An 18,896-nucleotide genomic window follows, 5' to 3' on the forward strand; every position below is an offset into this window, starting at 1 on the left:
TCACGCCCCCTAGCGAGACAAAAACAAACACTGTCTATAATATAGATATACGTTAAATAATAAGCCAGAACAAATTGTGCCTCTTACTGCTTCGAGCTTTAAATCAAATCAAATCAAGCGAATTGATCTGAGTGGTTTGGTCGTTCGGTTTCCACTCCGCTGCTGTACATTCTGTGATCCTTAGCAAACAAACATCAGTTAGTTAATGCTGGGATTATTTTACTTGGAGGGGGAGGGGGCGAATGGCTAGGGCGCGTGTGTGTTGTATCATAAGGTCTGTCATTGAGTCAACTGGCGTGGTTTCCATTCCCTGGTTGTACATGATAAAGGGTAGGGTCGCCTGTCCAACCTCGTAGGTTTTCTCTGGGTCTTCCGGTTTCCTCCCACTGCTAAAGACGCGCATGCGAATTATTGAAATAAAATTGAACCATATGTTGGTCCAGAAAGGACCTAGTTTGTGTCGAGTGGACGTTAATCCCATCTCTCTATATATATATCGCTCGCTCTATCTCTCTCTCCCTCTCTCTCGCTCTCTCTCTCTCTCTCTATTTTGTGCTGCTTTGAGAAAAATATTTTTATTATATCCTATGACAAAAACCTCAGTTAATTTTTTTTATTTTAAGCCGTGATAGAATTATTCTGTGGTGCTTTTATACAACTAAATTTGTTACCTTATGATACAGAAAGATGAAAAGACAGCCATTTAGCACCAGTATGTCTGGTATCCAATACGGTCATTGGGGGGTCTTGTCGGTTTATGCGATGCCCAGCCAATCAACGCGTACGATATCCATATGCCTTTTCGCCAATACAATCAAAATGTAATTTTGGCGATAAAAATTTAAACCTAGCGATTTTTCTTGGCGATAACCTTATCCCGCGTGTCGATAATTATATACGCTGACATTGAAATGTGGTCGTATGTTGTCGTCACGTTGATTAACTTTGTTTATGGTGATGAGACAAAGAATCCTATTGATTGTCAGCGTTTCCGATAATTACTACTAGAGTTATGGCCCTTGATCAATTTGAAAAATCTTGTGAGCGCTATAGAGGCTTACATTATCACCCGATTGACTTTAAATTTGTATACAGTGTTTAAGGTAATGAGACGAAGAAGTCTAGATTTACCTTCTATAACAAAACGCCACGAAAAGGAATAGGCACCAATGCCCTTCGTCACGAAGGCTAATTCTTTGCTTCACGTTGTATTTCAAAATAAACTTTAATATAACTTCATTTTGATGAAAAACGTAGGAAAGCATTGTTTTTCTAAATGATTGCTATTAATGAACCTCAAATACAACAGTTTATAACAGTCATGGTAATACACAAATAAACATGTTTCGGTGTTCTTCAACCCGCTCTAGCCAGATCGGCTAATCTCTGAAATCGCTACACACTGTTCCTTTAACATCAGGTCTGGTACGTTCCACTTATTTATCTCTCGCGCAATTATGATAACAGTTTAAGAACAAAGGAGAAAATGGCGTGTTTTTGATAATCAAAAATGAAATGACAGTTCTAGCCAGTCTCTGTATTTTGTTAAACGATGAGTGTTTATGATATATACATACTAGTGGTTGACCTGACGTAGCACGGCTATAGCCATGGCCCGGAAGTGGTAGTCCATAGCCTCCAGGCATGCGTTACTCTCCGGCCCGAGCTACACCACATTTAAGGGCTAAATCTATTTGTTAAGGTCAGCTCAATTTTTATCAAGGTCGCTGAAATGTAAATAAAGTTAGGGCATATGATTGTTGGCGAGATTGGTTAGGTCCAGTGTTAGGGCTGGGTTTAGCGCTAGCCATGTTTACATCTCGTGAACTATGACGAAAAATTGAGCTGACCTTATCATTTAGTACGAACCCACATTTCAGCATCGGGTCCGCCCTAGTGTAACCACGAACCCCGAACAGACAGACAGACAAATAAACGAGCCACAGTCACTAATATTGGTATAGATGTTATCTATTTCCGTAGCATTGCATAATGTCCCAAACTTATTAAAATACAGACCTATATTTCGTTTCGTTTTTTTTTATACTTTCGATGGCCATGAAGATCTGACCGGTTGTAGCGATAGGTTGCGTCAGAGGTCATACGAGCGGCTTTTGACCCTATGACGTCAGATATTTGATTAACCAATCAGCATTGGTGTTTCTAATGGATTACTCACAGTTCCGTGGAAAACACGCGTAAAGCTCGCCGTAACAGACCGTTTCATGGGCTAATCCCCCACATCCACCATGAACACGCCAATGATAACAACTCTTCCAGATTCTAGTGTAGTAAAGACAAGTAAAACGAAATTTTGAAATATAAAAATCAAAACAAAATAGGATCTGTGTTTTAATCAGTATGTCCTATCTAATAAAACGTGTTTACTGATTTAAAGGACAATATTGGTGCCAGTAATTATCACATATGTGATAGAGCTGGTTAAACACATTCCAAATATAATTTGAACACAGAGATCATTGCTACGATAGCTGAGTAATACAGTCAGTTATATAGAGAGATGACTCGTGTTTTCCTTTGGCGTTCGATCACTTCCGATTCAGGAAACGTGTATTACTCAGCTATCGTAGCAATGATCTCTGTGTTAAAATTATATTTGGAATGTGTTTAACCAGCTCTATCACATATGTGATAATGACTGGCACCAATATTGTCCTTTAAAACTAATATTAAACCGGGGACATAAAATTGCTGCATTTCTGTTATTAACTTTGATCACTGTTAAGAATCTTGTGCGCCCTCTAGCAGTTAAAGTTATTGTCCGCTTGATTTGACATTACCAATCTGTCCTTATTTCATGACATTTCATCTGAGGACATCTGAGGACATTTTTCCAATTCTGTTGGCCAACTATAACAATAAGCACATAGAGATTAAAGTTTAAACCCCTTAGTATATACGGAACTAATAACTGATCAGGTTTTATTTTCAACTAACAACAGGGAAATCTTTTATTCAATGGGCTAGCTATGAAGAATGAGAAGGTTTCATTATAAGTTAAATCTTCCTTGGGTAAAGGGGTTGGGGGCGTGGTGGCTCACTATGTAGGACGTTAAAAGCCATTACATTTTATTCATTTTCATGTCCTTTGATATAGACGGCTACAAGGTTACATCCATAGTAAGAAAAGAACATTTTGCCAAGACAGCGGCGATACAGTCTCCTTTTTCAAATACCAAATGTCGGGTGTTTTTTTTATCCAATTCGAACGACTGGATCCTGTCTCAGGCTAGTACCGCCGTTCTGTACCACTGACAAGAGGCAACAGCACAGGAATATCAAGAGACCATTTGGTTAGTGAACCAGAACCTTGCTCCTAAAACCACCATGGTTCCCAAATGTGACAATCTGATTAAAACACAGATCCTATTTCGTTTCGTTTATAGTTCAAAATTTCGTTTTACTTGTCTTTATTACACTTGGATCTGGAAGAGTTGTTACCATGATTGACGTGTTCTGGATGGTGTTAGAGATTAGCCTATGAAACAGTCTGTTACGGCGAGCTTTAGGCGTGTTTTGCACGGAACTGTGGGTAATCCATTAGAAACATCAATGCTGATTGGTTAATCAAATGTCTGACATCATAGGGTCAAAAGCCACTCGTATGAACTCTGACGCGACCTATCGCTAGAACTTGTCAGATCTTCATGTAGTGTAGGCCATCGAAAGTATAAAAAAACGAAACGAAATATAAATCTGTATTTTAATCAGATTGCAAATGTGATACATTTATTGATAAATAACCAATTAATCAGATTAAATTAAATACATCTATGCAAGAGTAGAATCTAAATATAGTAAACCAATATCAATAATTTAGAGGGGAAAAATAAAATAACTATTTTAGATGAAAGGCGAATCTCGAGAATCTTCAATTTGATCTATAAAATGAACATTATCGACACAAACAATGTTTGATTAAAAAATATATTAAAAACTCTTCTTGCTTTTTCCTATCGCAATATGTTTTATGAAATAAGCATTATTATTTACATAACATTATCGACGCAAACAATCTTTGATGTAAAAATGTATTTAAAAAATCTTCGTGCATTATTATTTATTCCATGTAGACCTCCGTAAAGTAATTACGCACAAGTAATATGAAATGATTTTTATCAAAGGTTTTTTAACTAATGATATTTCAGTACAATTACAACTTGTAAATATTCATTTAGAATTTCTTTACGTAAAGAAAAAACATTTTATCACAAAATATTATCTATATGAATCTAAAATATAAACCTTTAGAGTCTAACAATTATTAATTATCTCAATCTTGTGAAATATAAACAAAAGATGTCAATTGAATTATTGCTGAAATCATATGCAATAAATTAGATTATACAATAGATTATACAATAAATTACATTATACAATCTAGACATAATGTATACAACACTACACGACATAAGACTGTTAAAGTAATAATATTATTATTAAACATACATTATGCAAGCGCTAAATCTGCCTATTGTGGGTCTTTCGTTAGGTCTTAAATGTTATATAAACTGAAATTAGACATTTATTAACATGACAAGACCATAATCAAGTCTCAGTGCCTTCAGATAGGAATAATTCAATCTAAGAATGGTGAAGCTATGCTAAGCTGCAAGCAAACAATAGGGTGGTTACAATCAGTGCACACAACTTGTCAAACCTTCAAAGGCTAATATCTTCGCTCTGAATAAAGTAATTTGAATGAAATTTTCAATATATATTCATTATGCCATATATATTTTTGAACTATTATTGCAAGAATGGCCAGGTCTTTATCTAAATCTTACATAATGTGTCTCAGCCTGAAGATAATTCAAATTCTGAAATGGGTTGGATGCCAAAATAACATTCAGCATTAATGTACATTTATATCAGTGTACCGTCATAGTATCACTTACAGAGACTACATCACTGTGAAAGATAAATCTCTGATACGGATACCAGTTCCAAAATTGTTCAATTTCGTTCAGTATTAAAATTATAAACTTATAACGGTAAATCTCTTTGATCTTTGAGGTATATTTTATGCCCGGAATAACTTTCGGTCTGAAAGTCGGGAGTGGCTTTGGATATATACAGGGGAATTTGGGGTTATTCTTCTGAAAGTTTTTGTTTAAACCTGTAACAGGTTATTCTTCCACGGTAAGTTTTTTTCTGTAAGAAAACATGATATCGGGGATATTCTCATTTTACGTACATGTAAACATAGACGGTTTATAAACAGAAAAAAACCCTCAAAACATCTGCCTGTCGGCCCCGGTTTTTCTTTTTCTCGGGTTATTTTCTTCGGCCTTTTTTCCCCAGCATAACCCCAGTCTCATGCTCTATCCTACACAGAAATGTAGAATTGAAATTAGATCATCGATCTTTGCTATTCCCTGTCCAATAAGCCCGCTGCCATTTTGTTGTCCGCGAAAATTTAATGACAGGTTTTCTTTAAATCCGACCAAATCCTAGCCGTGCCGTTAGCTAGCGTAGTTATTTGGATTTTGTTTTCTGAATTAAATGTGAAATAATCAGTCTGGGTACATATTTAGCGTGTATTAAGCCGTGAGAAATTTAATCTTTTAGCGAAAAATTGCAATGGCGCATCGAGACTTCATTAACACATGGTGTGCCAAACCTGCCAATACCATTTTATTACCCACGTAAAATAACCCTCGACAGTTGGAATTCGAAATAATGCAAATGGCGCATTGGGACTTTAAAGGGTCAATCTCGATTATATTTTGAAACATAAAACTGCTTATAATCCTCTACGTTAGGTTCGAGCAACTAACTCAACCTCCGTGATACGTTTTCAAACAACTTAAACCCGTCAGTCTTCATCTGTAAATGGAGACCGTTCGTTTGTTCCTAGAGTTTTACGTCCACTTCCACCTAAGGTGATATCGTAGACAAGATGAAGACCGGAGTCCCAATATACGGTGTCTGATAAAACCGAACTTTTATTTTATAAAAATAACGTATAGGTGAAATTTACCTTTCGTTATCAAAGTACAGCACTTGGGCCATGCACTGTATAGACCTCTGAAGGAACAGCAATAGATTATCAGGTCACCAAAAGAAACAACTGACCCGAAATCTCAAATGGGTTACGTGTCCGGATAAGTAATTTTGACGCTCACGTCCAAACGACTCAATATTTTGAGCTGGAATTTTGAGACACGGTTAACACACCATGCCACTAAATTTTGGCGCTGAAATCCCATACGTACACGGACTTTTTTTTCTGAGACTCTGTTAAAATCGGATGGTCCCTTTAAACATGACCAAAGGCGCAGATGGACGACAACAAATTATTCCAACCACAATGACTCATTGCCTCTTTTACCCTATGCCATGTTATTTTTAACTCACAACAGACAGATCATTCTATAAAACCTGCTGCTCATGACAACCTGGGCTTGTTTTAAACAATACCTTTTTTCTAGGCACTATCTTGAGATTGACACGTAAATTAAACGTCTTTGATGAAAATCGTTTGTGAAATAACACGTGTGAATAATTCAGGTTTTTTGTGTCCAAACAGTGTGCGTGGTGTAGACAGCTTTCAATTGATCAAGTCAGCCAATTTCAAATGAATTGAACTGTACGATTAGACGTGTTGTCTCTGATTAAAAAAATATAAAACTCCTTAAAACAGGTTTGTTGTAAAAGTACATTTAAACATATATTATGCAAGGGCTAAATCTGCCTATTGCAAGTCCTGAAATGTTATATTAACTATTAATTAGATATTTAATAACATGACAAGACCTTAATCAACTCTCGATGCCATCGGATATCTTCAATATTAAGTAGATTAGAACGGTTCAGCCATATTTTGATTTAATTTAAAAATGGAGAAGCGAGGCTTAACTTCGAACAGCAAGAACGGTAGGTTGGTCATTAAGCCAAGTGACGTGGTTTCAATTCTCCGCTTGTACGTGACAAAGAGTATGGTCGCCAGTCCCACCTCGTGGGTTTTCTCCGGGCCCTCCGGTTCCCTCCACGCTGAAATCTCATGACGTCATATGTGCAGGACCGTCTCCGATCTAGCGTTCTTCGTTTGTGACCGCAATCAACCGTCCATGACCGGAACTTGTATTTTTCTAGATATAGTTGATCTCGTTTAATCTAATATAATATATTTTATTCTGTTCAGTGATGAAGTAGTTAAGTTGAGTGGCAAAACCTGCTGCGATATTTTAAAAAGACGGAGGCAAACTTTATATCCATGTTCGTGAATGGGTTCTTATTTTTATCGTAGTATGGATATTAATTTTAGAATTTCTGTTGTAGGTGTGTTTTTTGTTATGTGTATTTTACTATGCTTATCGTCTCCTAATGAATGACAGTTTTTTTAATACTTAGTATATATTATAATTTATGATTGTGATGTATTTATAACCGGTGAGACGTTAATAAACTACTACTATATTATATGATTGGGGTTCACGGTGGCTAAGTGGGTAAGACGCTTGCTCGCTAGCCTGGAGTTCGGGTGTTCGATCCCTGCATTGGCCGAAAAGGTTCATCCAGATTTTCCGGCGTGGTACCTCCTTGTCAAAGATGCAGGACGGAGGGCCTGACAAGGACAGCTGTCTAGTCGTTCGGATGGGACGAAAAACCGAGGTTCCGTGTGCACATTGGCGTGCACGTAAAAGATCCCTTGACAGTTGGAATTCAATATAAAAGTAGGCCATAGTGCCTCTGACCGGGCAAAATTTCCCTCATAGCACACTGTATGGCGTATGCCCGTCTTCATTAGCCCAGTATAGGAGCAGAACAGTAGGACGTTAAAGGCCATTTCATTTCATTTCATATTATATGATTGTTTGTTTCAGGTCAGGAGCCTGATCATTGTATGGCCATAGATTATACACAGGAAGGAAATGGACGTTTAGAGGGCGCTCCAACATGTATGACTATTGTAGGTAAGTTGATTACTGCTATCACTACGGCTATGGCGACTACTACGACTACCATGGCTACCCATACCACCACTACGATTCCATGACTACTATACACTACTACTACTACTAGGACAGCGATGACACTAGAGAGGTTGTGGAAGCCACGAGAGCGAAAACGAATACGTCATCAGTTTATGTACTGACGTCACCCGTATTCCATTCGCCAGCCTATTGGATACGCGTACCACGCGAGATAATCATAATTGCAAAACGAATACGGTTTTCGTCTATTTTCTCACTTTTTCGAAATGTCCTCCGAAATCTCGGTATTTCGAATCTAGAGTGTTTCTTCTATTTTGTGAATTTGTTTTTGTTGACAGAAACGTCGATTAAGTATATTTAAAGTAGCTAAGTCTCGAACTCAATATCATCCAGTCTTTGACATCTAAAACACAAATTATTTGTCAATTTAAATCAACATTGATGTTGTGATCTTACCGGGAAGAGATGGGCTTCTGATATCCAATATTTAAGACAAAATAAACATTTTACCATCGGTACACGAATCATGTACAATAATGCGTTTCAGCGCCATTTGTTACACGGGACTCGAAGAACGAGGCTAGACATATTCCACAAGTCATGTCAAACGGTGATGCCATATTCTTATCTGGAGAGCATGCACAATAAATACTATCGGTGTAGATCGAAATAACTAAACGCTAGAGATTGCCATTCGATTGAGACTTCTTGCGTATTTCGCCAAATATAACTGATTTGAAATTAGGGTAAAATATATTGAAATATAATTGAACCATATGTTAGTACCGAAATCACCTAGTTTGTGTGGACGTTAAACCTCTCTCTCTCTCTCTCTCTCTCTCTCTCTCTCTCTCCCTCCTACGCGCAAGCGAATTACTGAAATAAAGTTGAACCATGCGTTATTCCCGAAATGGCCTTTTTTGTGTTTGTGTCGAGTGGATGTTAAACCCCATGTCTCTCTCTCTTTCTCTCTCGCTCTCTCTTTCTCTCTATTTTAGGTAGTTATGCACCCCAAGGAATCACTCATGCAATATTCAATATAATGCATGTTTGGAACGCTCATGAGAAAACAAGAACGGTCAGGATAGACTAATTAAATTAAGATCAATTAATTCACGTGTTGAAAATAGAGTTTCAGTGTCTATTGATTAATTGGTTATTGATACCCCTGTAGATTTCAGGACAAATTAATGAATTAATTACCATGGACCTCATCTAATGAGTTGAGTCCAATAGAGACATCTTCTAAAAGATCTGAAGTGTCAGAATCAGCAACTTCATTGTACACATAAAACATGGAATTTTCTTGTATAATTAATGGTCTTATTCCGTTGACGCAGAAGAAAGGGATTAATTCTAGCTCACTGGATCTGTTCGTGTAATAAATTCTATTGAAAATACCTTCGCACAGAATACTAATAGTAATTAGCTTCAATTAAAAAGGAACCAATTATTATATAAATTCTTCTATACTTCATGTAAATCGTACCTCCAGGAAATATGCGCTAGGAATTTTCATTAAGCTAAACTGAATTAAACGGTAGTATTTTTACTTTGTCCATAGTAACATTGATATATTCAAATGATATATTTAAATGATATATTCAAATGTTATCTCCAGATGATATATAGAATTGATGTATTCAATTGAAATGGGGTTTAACGTCCTACTGTTCTGCTCCGACTGAGCTAATGAACAAGGGCATACGTCATACACTTTGCTATGAGCGAGATTCTGCCTAGACAGCGACACGGCCTACTCTAATATCGAATTCAAACATTCCAATGGATCTTTTACGTGCACACCAATGTGTACACGGGATCTCGGGTTTTCGTCCCATCTGAACGACTACACACTCTCTCTTGCCAGGCTCCCTGTCTTGCACCACTGACATGGGGGAACCACGCCGGAAAAAACCCGATGAACTTAATTACTCGTCCAACACAGGAACCAACACTAAACCTCCAGGTTAGCTAGCCAATGTCTTACTCAATGAGGGTGGTTGGATAGCCGAATGGTTTCGATTCCTCGGTTGTGCGTGACAAGGAGTAGGCTCGCCTGTCCAACCTCGAGAGTTTTCTCCGGGTCCTCCGGTTTCCTCCGACTGCTGAGGACCCCTACGCACAAGCGAATTATTGACATAAAATTGAACCATATGTTAGCCCCGAAATGACCTGGTTTGTGTTAAGCCCTCTCTCTCTCTCTCTCTCTCTCTCTCTCTCTCTCTCTGGGGGGTTGGATGGCGAATGGTTAGCGTGCGCGCGCTGTATCATAAAGTCTGTCATTGAGTCGACTGGCGTGGTTTCGAATCCCCGGTTGTACGTGGCAAGGAGTAGGGTCGCCTGTCCAACCACGAGAGTTTTCTCCGGGTCCTCCGGTTTCCTCCGACTGCTGAGGACCCCTACGCACAAGCGAATTATTGACATAAAATTGAACCATATGTGAGCCCCGAAATGACTCGGTTTGTGTTAAACTCTCTCTCTCTCTCTCACACACTTACTGAGCCACCGTGGCTCCCGATCCCGAATGCGCCAGCGGGGGTTTGACATCCCCATGAACTCATAAAAACAAGCGTATTGGATTTAAAGAATATTTTATGAAATTATCTTTGCAATAACATTCTTATATTATCAATAATAGCTAATGTAACATTAGATGGAATCCTGAGGGAACATCATCAATGCATCGTTAAAATGGTGATTGAAGACAAATTCTTATAATCTAATAAAGAAAATCTGACAGGGTCTACATGATGTCGTGGACGGCCATGTTGTTTTTTTTAAAGGGACGCTGATATGTATTTGGTTTGAGAGAGGGAAAGAGAGAGAGAGGGTGGGAGAGAGGTGGGTTTAACGTCCACTCGACACAAACTAGTCCATTTCGGGACTAACGGATGGTCAACTTTATTCAATAATTCGTTTGTGCGTAGGGGTCTTTAGCAGTGGGAGGAAGCAGGAGCAAACCCACGAGGTTGGACAGGCGACCCTAGTCCTTGTCACGTACAACCGGGGAATCGAAACCACGCAGTTGACTCAATGACAGACCTTATGATACAACGCCCACACGCTCACCATTCCGTCCCCCCCAAATTTGGTTTACAATGGCGGAATGAGTGGAATTGAGTTTTACGTTTCTCCGCCGACCAGGATAATTAAGTCGGGTATAGGCTATATGGCTGAATGAGTGAAATTGAGTTTTATGTTTCTCCACCAACCGGGATAATCAAGTCTGGGATACACTATATACAGTTTGATATGAGATTAATTTGTCCTAGACAGCAATTAAATTTCAACTGTGAAGGATTCTTTTACGTGCACGCCAATGTGTACACGGGGTGTATTCTCGTTCCATCCTAATGACTAGATGATGTTCTGTGCCAGGTCCTCCTCCCCGTGCCAATAACAAAGGGAAAACACACTAACTATTCATTCCTAACCCTTGACCTCCAGGTTCGCGAGTCTGTGTCTTACCCATTGAGCCAAATTAATTTGGGTTGCAGTCAGAAATGTCAAATTAGATCTTTATTTATATATATTATATTATTCTTACCGCTAACTGGTCGATTATCCGAGTCGCTGTGACTGGCTAAAACCTTTTTTCCCAATAAAATTCATCGTTGTAACGGCTAAATGAGAGCTGACGCTGAACACAAGTTGAACAAAAAAAAGAGATAAGTGGAAATGAAATGAAATTGGGTTTAACGTCATACTGTTCTGTTCCGGCTGGGCTAATGAAGACGGGCCCACACCGTACAGTGTGCTAATCAGTGTAATTTTAACCGGACACCGGCTCTACGGCCTACTCTTATATCGAATTCCAACTGCCAAGGGGTATTTACAAGTTTGATATCCTCCATGCGCCACTTGGTCTCAGGTGGAGTGGTTTCGATTCCCCGCTTTTATGTGACAAGGAGTAGGATCGCCTGCCCAACGTCGTGTGGTTTCCCCGGTTCCCGAAGCTTCATCCTACTGCTAAAGATAACTATGTGCAAGCGAATTATTGAAATGACATTGAACCACATGTTAGTCCCGAAATGGCCTAGTTTAAGTCGAGAGGATGTAATATCTCTCTTTCTTCTCTCTCTCTCTCTCTCTCTGATAGATAGAGCGCGTTGTCGTATGGATAGAATAAAAAAAACGAAGTCCCTTAGACAGTTGGGATTCGGTTTAAGAGTAGGCCGTAGTGCCACTATTCGGGTAAAATCGCCCTCATAGCACACTGTATTGCGCATGCTCGTCTTTATTATCCTAGTCGGGGAAGAACAGTAGGACGTTATACCCCAATTCAGTTCATTCATTTTTTTTTTCATTATTCCGGTGGGTGCCGAAAAGTAGGACATCAAACCAGATTTCGTTAATTCATTCAAACACAAGAGATCCTGGCCCTTTAACGTGAAATCATTGTCTGTTCCACACACGTCATTAACCGCTTGATATGGTCGAACGCCTCGGGGTCATTATCAAAGAACATCGGGAAATTGAAAACAAGAGTTGTTACTGTCCTAATCCTAGGATATAAACTGTCCATTTCCACGTTAATGATATCCGCTGATTGCCTCCAGAGTAAACAGTTGAATTGAACCTCGAATAGTTTCATTGTATTTACATGTTGTCTTAGTACACTACCAACCCTTAAGAGAGAGAGAGAGAGAGAGAGAGATTGGGTTTAACGTCCACTCGACACAAACTAGGTCATTTCAGGACTAACATATGGTTTAATTTTGTTTCAATAATTCGCTTGCGCGTAGGGGTCTTTAGTAGTGAGAGGAAACCGGAGGATCCGGAGAAAACTCACGAGGCTGGATAGGCGACCCCACTCCTTGTCACGTACAACCGGGGACTCGAAACCACGCCAGTTGACAGACCTTTTGATATAGCGCGCACATGCTAACCATTCAAATAAACAAAACAAAAATATAAATTAAGCCCCAAAAAATATTTCCCGTATATTAGTATGGTGCATAGGAAAAAAAACTACAAAAATTAATAAATATACAATTTGAACCACCAATAGTCCAGTTTTATTTTCTTTGAATGGCATTTAGTAATTAGAACATAATCAAATAACACACTATTTATGGAATAACGATTACAATGGTTTATTTCACTGGGACGTTTCAACAACTACTTGTGAAATCTTGTTGAAACGTCGCAATGAAATAAACCATAGTAATTGTTATTCCATAAATAGTGTGTTATTTGAGGCTGATTCTTTCGCATACTACAGTTCAAAGGTTAAAAACATTGGTATATGCATGTTTTAGTTAATAATACGCACCCCACCCCAACCCCACAACAAGTTTGAATTAGATAGTACGTAGTTTTTGTAAACAATATTTTATTTCAAATTTATGAAAAGGGGTCAGTGAACAGGCATAGCCTATATTACCCCTCTCCTCATACATGGAATATAACAATCGGATTAAAACACAGATCCTATTTCCTTTCGTTTTTATAGTTCAAACTTTCGATTTTACTTGTCTTTACTACACTTGGATCTGGAAGCGTTGTTATTTGCCAATCAAATGGTCTGTCGAATCGAGCGTTTGACCTTTTTTTGCGCGGAACTGTGGGTAGACATTAGCGGCAATAGAAATCAAAACAAAGCGGTCGCTAATTGGTTAATCGAAGACTGACGTAATCGGGTCAAATGACGCTTGCTTGGTACCTGACGTCATAGAACGTGAACTCCCACTATAACTTGTTAGATCTACATGTAGTGTAAGCCATCGAAAGTATAAAAAACGAAACGAAATATAGATCTATATTTTAATTAGATTGGGAATATAAAACATATAATAAACAGATCTGCTATGTACATACTATAAAATAATGGTGAAAATCATATAAATTGAATAAATTATATACACATTATTTATAACAAATAAAAAAAGAGGAAGTGCTGTTTTATAACATGATTAAAATAATTGTTCTATAAATAAAATCAGATATTGATCAAGTGTCTGATGACATCGATAAGTATTCATGTACTATTTTAAAGATGTTATTAGTTGTAGCCTGATTATCTGTGCCAAACAGAAGTGACTTAATTGATTGCTGGTGTAATGGTAGTACGGTAGATAATAATATGTATAAAATAATATAAATATACCCATTGTTACTACATGCTGATATATATCATAATCTAGCTGTATTTCCTGGATGTATATCTTCGGATATTAAAGATACATTATGGGAGATTAGATAAAGAGCTGGTAGTTTTTCATTATAATAATTAAAAACTAGATGATGTAAAGGGAATTTGCTGAACCGAGAATCTAGCTATCATTACTTAAGTAGGTACGATAAAAACCTAGTCTTGATTTAATCCGAAGCAGCATACCGGGTTCTAATCCAGTAAATATCGGAGGCTAGCGATGCTATCGAGAGTTGATTATGGTCTAGATAAGTTAATTAATGTCTAATTATTAATTTAGATAACTTTCAGGCCTAAAAAAAGACCTGCAATTAACAAATTTAACTCTTGCATAATGTGTGTATAATGTATTTTCTTTAACGAAAAGCTATTTTTAACACTAAAAAAAAAAAATTCTTTAGGAGGAACAGACTGTCTTGTAGAGGATTATTATTATTTTATTTTTTCAGAATTATTAGTAAGGAACAAGAAAAATGTAAAATCGATAAAAACCAATACAGCTATTGATTGATTTTGACGTAATTTTTTTTAGATCGAAATGATTTGTGGTCTTATCGATTATGTTCAATCTTAAAATCTGCCCTGCCTTTAAAATATCAATAAAATATTGAAGTTTTGTAGCGAAACTGTAAAATGTTGAAATAATGGAATTTTAATGTAGTCGACATTACGCTGTATTTAAGAAACGAAATGAAACGAGGTTTAACGTATTACTGTTCTGGGGGCTGTTTCACGAAATTTTAACTAAGATAAAATTCAAATTTTAGTAATTTGATTGGATAATATTAGATTGATTTTAGTGCTTAGCCAATCAAAATTGAAGTATCTACTAAAATTGGGATTTTATCTTTAGTTAAGATTTCGAGAAACAGGGCCCTGCTCCGACTAGGCTAATGTAGACGAGCATATGAGGGAAATTTGGGGGATGGGGTAGGGATGTCGATGCGAGCTTGCTAGTAAAGGGCATCTATAAGTCCATCTACTTCCTCGTAAAATAAATCATGACAGTTCTAATTTGATGTAGAGTAACATGGCATTTTCCCGTCCATACTAAACTTAGGCTGTCCGTCCGTCTACAGTTAGCTCCCCTTGAGAACAGACACTAAGCTAGTTCACCGACATTTTGTAAATCGACGATTTTAGTCGTAAACACTAAGTATACTTCGAGAATTTGTTGAATTTATTCTGCTTCCATTTAATATAATTGAAAAAGTTATTGTGTGTATGACAGATTTTGAATATAGTGGTCATTTAGAGCAGAGATCTATTCTCGAAGACTGACGTAGATGGATCTCTGTGTGCAGAATGATGCCCGTCATCATTAGGCTGGATGGCGCAGATCAGTAGGACGTTAAACCCCATTTATCTCATTTTATTTTAGTATTAAATTATAGTCCGGTTGTGTTGACGTGTCATGAAAGACCATTTCATTTTATCCCCCATGTCCGCGTGGAACAATTATTCCAGTCGACAGTCGATGTAGAAAAGTGGGACGCTAAACCCCATTTCCTTTTTGTCCGTGTCCGTGTGGACCAAATACCCCAGTCGGTGCAGAAAAATTGGATGTTAATCCCCATTTCATTTTTTTTCCGTGTCCGTGTGGACCAAATACCCCAGTCAGTTTAAAAAGAGTAGGACGTTAAACCCCATTTCATTTTATCCTCGTGTCCGTATGGATCAGTTACACCAGTCTATGCCGATAGGTAGGCCATTGAACCCTATTTCCATGTTGTTTAATGTTTATAATAGGACAACTGATATATGTGATGTCACATGGACCCTATAATTTAAACCGTTTTTAACTTGTGAATCGTGTTTCTGTCAGTTAGTGTGTTTTTTTTAAATGATTTAATATTTGTTTTTCACTCGTGATTCGTGTTTCTGTCAGTTAATCTATTTTCTGTTTAATTTTAATGATTTAATGTTTGGTGGGTTGGTTTTTTTTTCAGGAGCGATTCGTGTTGCTGCACCGTTACCAGTGAGTGCTTTAATACTATGTATGGTCGCTGTTATTCTTCATTCTATTGGAAGTATCCATGGTGACCGGAAAACATTAATAGCAGCATCATTATATATATTATCAGGTAATATGCACCGCCATATTTACTTGGCATCATGGGTGTGTGTGTGTGTGTGTGTGTGTGTGGTGGGGGTGGGGGGTGGGGTATGTGCCTTGACTGAGTTTGCGTTTGATTTATTAAAGCATCTAAGTCTCATCTCAGTAATCCATCTCTCTCTCTCTCTGTCTCTCTCTCTCTCTCTCTCAATCTCTCTCTCTCTCTTGGCCCTTCTCTCTCAAAAGGTGTTGTTGAATATTCATGAGGTAAAGGCGCAACGATAACAGAGACAGCCATGCAGTGTGTTCGGGAGAGAGAGAGAAATGGGGTTTAACGTCCACTCGACACAAGCTAGGTCATTTCGGGACTAATACATGGTTCAATTTTATTTCAACAATTCGCTTGCGCGTAGGGTCTTTAGCAGTGGGAGGAAACCGGGGGACCCGCAGAAAACCCACGAGGTTGGACAGGCGACCCTACTCCTTGTCACGTACAACCGAGGAATCGAAACCACGCCAGTTGACTCAATGACAGACTTTATGATACAGCGCGTACGTGCTAACCATTCGGCCATCCAAAACCCCCAGTGTGTTCGGACAGCGGCGTTTCCGTAAATACCATCGAATTCCAAATGTCGAGAGCTCTTTTCCGCACACGATGAAGTGTACACGGGACATCGGTGTTTCTTCCCATCCGAGTTACTACACACTGCCCCTTGTCAGTCCCACCGCCTTGCACCACTGGCATGGAGAAACTTCCCCTTCCAAAACCGGGATCGAACCCTAGACATCCTGGATAGCGATCTAGCGCCACACTCGCTGAGCTATACGGTAGCAGGCGCGGATCCAGAGGGGAGATCAGCTACATAAATAATTTGTAAAACAAAAGTGTCATAATTATGCTTTATCCTTTATCGTCAGATGGTGCGACGGGATGGGCACTCAAAGCGCGAGATAATGATATAGACATATGTGATATCAAAATTATGCTTTGCATCAATAAAATTGAATCACAATGTCATCGTATTAATTCATAATAAAAATTGACGTCAAACACGATGTTGGATTTCTCTGTTTAAAAAGCTCAATGTGTATGTAATATACGCCAAAATGACTATAGAGACCATGTATATATATTTCTCAAAAAATGTAAAGCCGAGGAAGGTGGGGGGGGGGCGATACTTTTTCTTATGAACCTGGCAAATCCCCTCCTGCAAAAATTCCTGGATCCGCCCCTGGGTAGTGACCTTACAGGACAGATAGATATAGCAAGTTCATAAGTGTCGTGCGTGGTCACAGAGAAGGTGTATGTTTAATATATCCTGGTAATTGTCTTATACATGGTCATAGACACGGTTTATGTCAGGCGTATGTTTTCTCCGGGTCCTCCGGTTTTCTCCCACTGCTAAAGACCTTACGCGCAAGCGAATTATTGAAATAATATTGAACCATATGCTAGTTCCGAATGACCTAGTTTGTGTCGACTGGACATTAAACACCATCTCTCTCTCCCTCTCTCTCTCTCTCTCTCTTATATTCTAGAGGAACTGCGGCTACATAAATTTAATACGATATCGTTTAATCAAAACAATGTTTTATTTTATGTCTGTTATAAACAGTTTAATTTAATTTGTGAAACCGAGTCGATCTTTTTATTGATACTTTTTACATTTAAGACGATTTTATTACTCTCGGGAGACCTTGGCTATTACCAATACTATAAAATTGTTTATATCTTTTTGCATGAAATTCTTTTTTTTTTAAGACTAACAAAATGAAATGAAATAGGGCTTAACGTCTATACTGTTCTGTCAAACTGTTCCAACTGCCAAGAGACATTTTACATAGACGCTTATGTGTACACGGAACCTGGATTTTTCGTCCCATCCGAACGACTAGAGAGCCTTCCATGTCTAGCCCTCCTTTCTGCACTACTGACAAGAGGGAACCACGCCGACAAATACCAATGAATCGGCCAACTACTCGTAATACAAAGAAGTTGTTTGATAACTATCTGAAAACTATCCAAATTTATAGGAGTAATATCAGATGTTCGAATCAGCGACTCAAATGAAATGTGCTTTAACATCCTACTCCTCTGCATCGACCGGGCTAATGAAGATACATATATATTCCGTGCAGAGCTCTATGGGGGAAAGCTTGGGCGCAGAGTTGATTTTGTCTCATCCAGGGCCGTAACTAGCTCGGAGCAACCGGGGGGGGGGGGCGAGAAGTGTTCTCAGGGGTACTGTATCATTGCCGGACAATGTATATCAATTTTTATACGCCCACATTGAAATGTGGTCGTATATTGTCGTCGCCCCTGTCCGTCCGTCCGTCGGTCCGGCATTGTGGACGCTCTAGAGGCTAAAATTAATATCTGATTGACTTTTAATTTATACACAGTGTTTAAGGTCTTGAGACGAAAAAGCCTATTGATTTTCAGTGATTTCCGATAATTACTGCCAGAGTTATGGCCCTTGGTCACTTTTTAAAATCTTGTGGAAGCTCTAGAGGCTAAGGTTAATATCCGATTGACTTTAAATTTATGCACAGTGTTTGAGGTTATGAGACGACGAAGCCTATTGATTTTTAGCGATTGCCGATAATTACTGTCAGAGTTATGGCCCTTGATCACTTTAAAAAATCTTGTGGACGCTTTAGAGGTCAAAGTTAATATCAAATTGACTTTAAATTTAAAGGTTTAAGGTCATGAGACGAA

The 18,896-nt window shown here is 38.3% G+C and overlaps 1 protein-coding gene across 1 annotated transcript in view; it reads left to right on the forward strand.

The window, feature by feature from the left end:
* LOC126812147 (voltage-dependent calcium channel gamma-5 subunit) overlaps positions 1–18,896 on the forward strand; it is a 46,892-nt gene that overhangs the window by 18,785 nt on the left and 9,211 nt on the right. The window contains exons 2-3 of the mRNA XM_050538416.2: positions 7,851–7,940; positions 16,068–16,202. Coding sequence (XP_050394373.1) covers positions 7,851–7,940; positions 16,068–16,202 — 225 coding nt within the window. The remainder of the gene's footprint in view (positions 1–7,850; positions 7,941–16,067; positions 16,203–18,896) is intronic.

Source organism: Patella vulgata, chromosome 2 (genome assembly GCF_932274485.2).
Source record: "Patella vulgata chromosome 2, xgPatVulg1.2, whole genome shotgun sequence".
NCBI classification, from domain to species: domain Eukaryota; kingdom Metazoa; phylum Mollusca; class Gastropoda; family Patellidae; genus Patella; species Patella vulgata.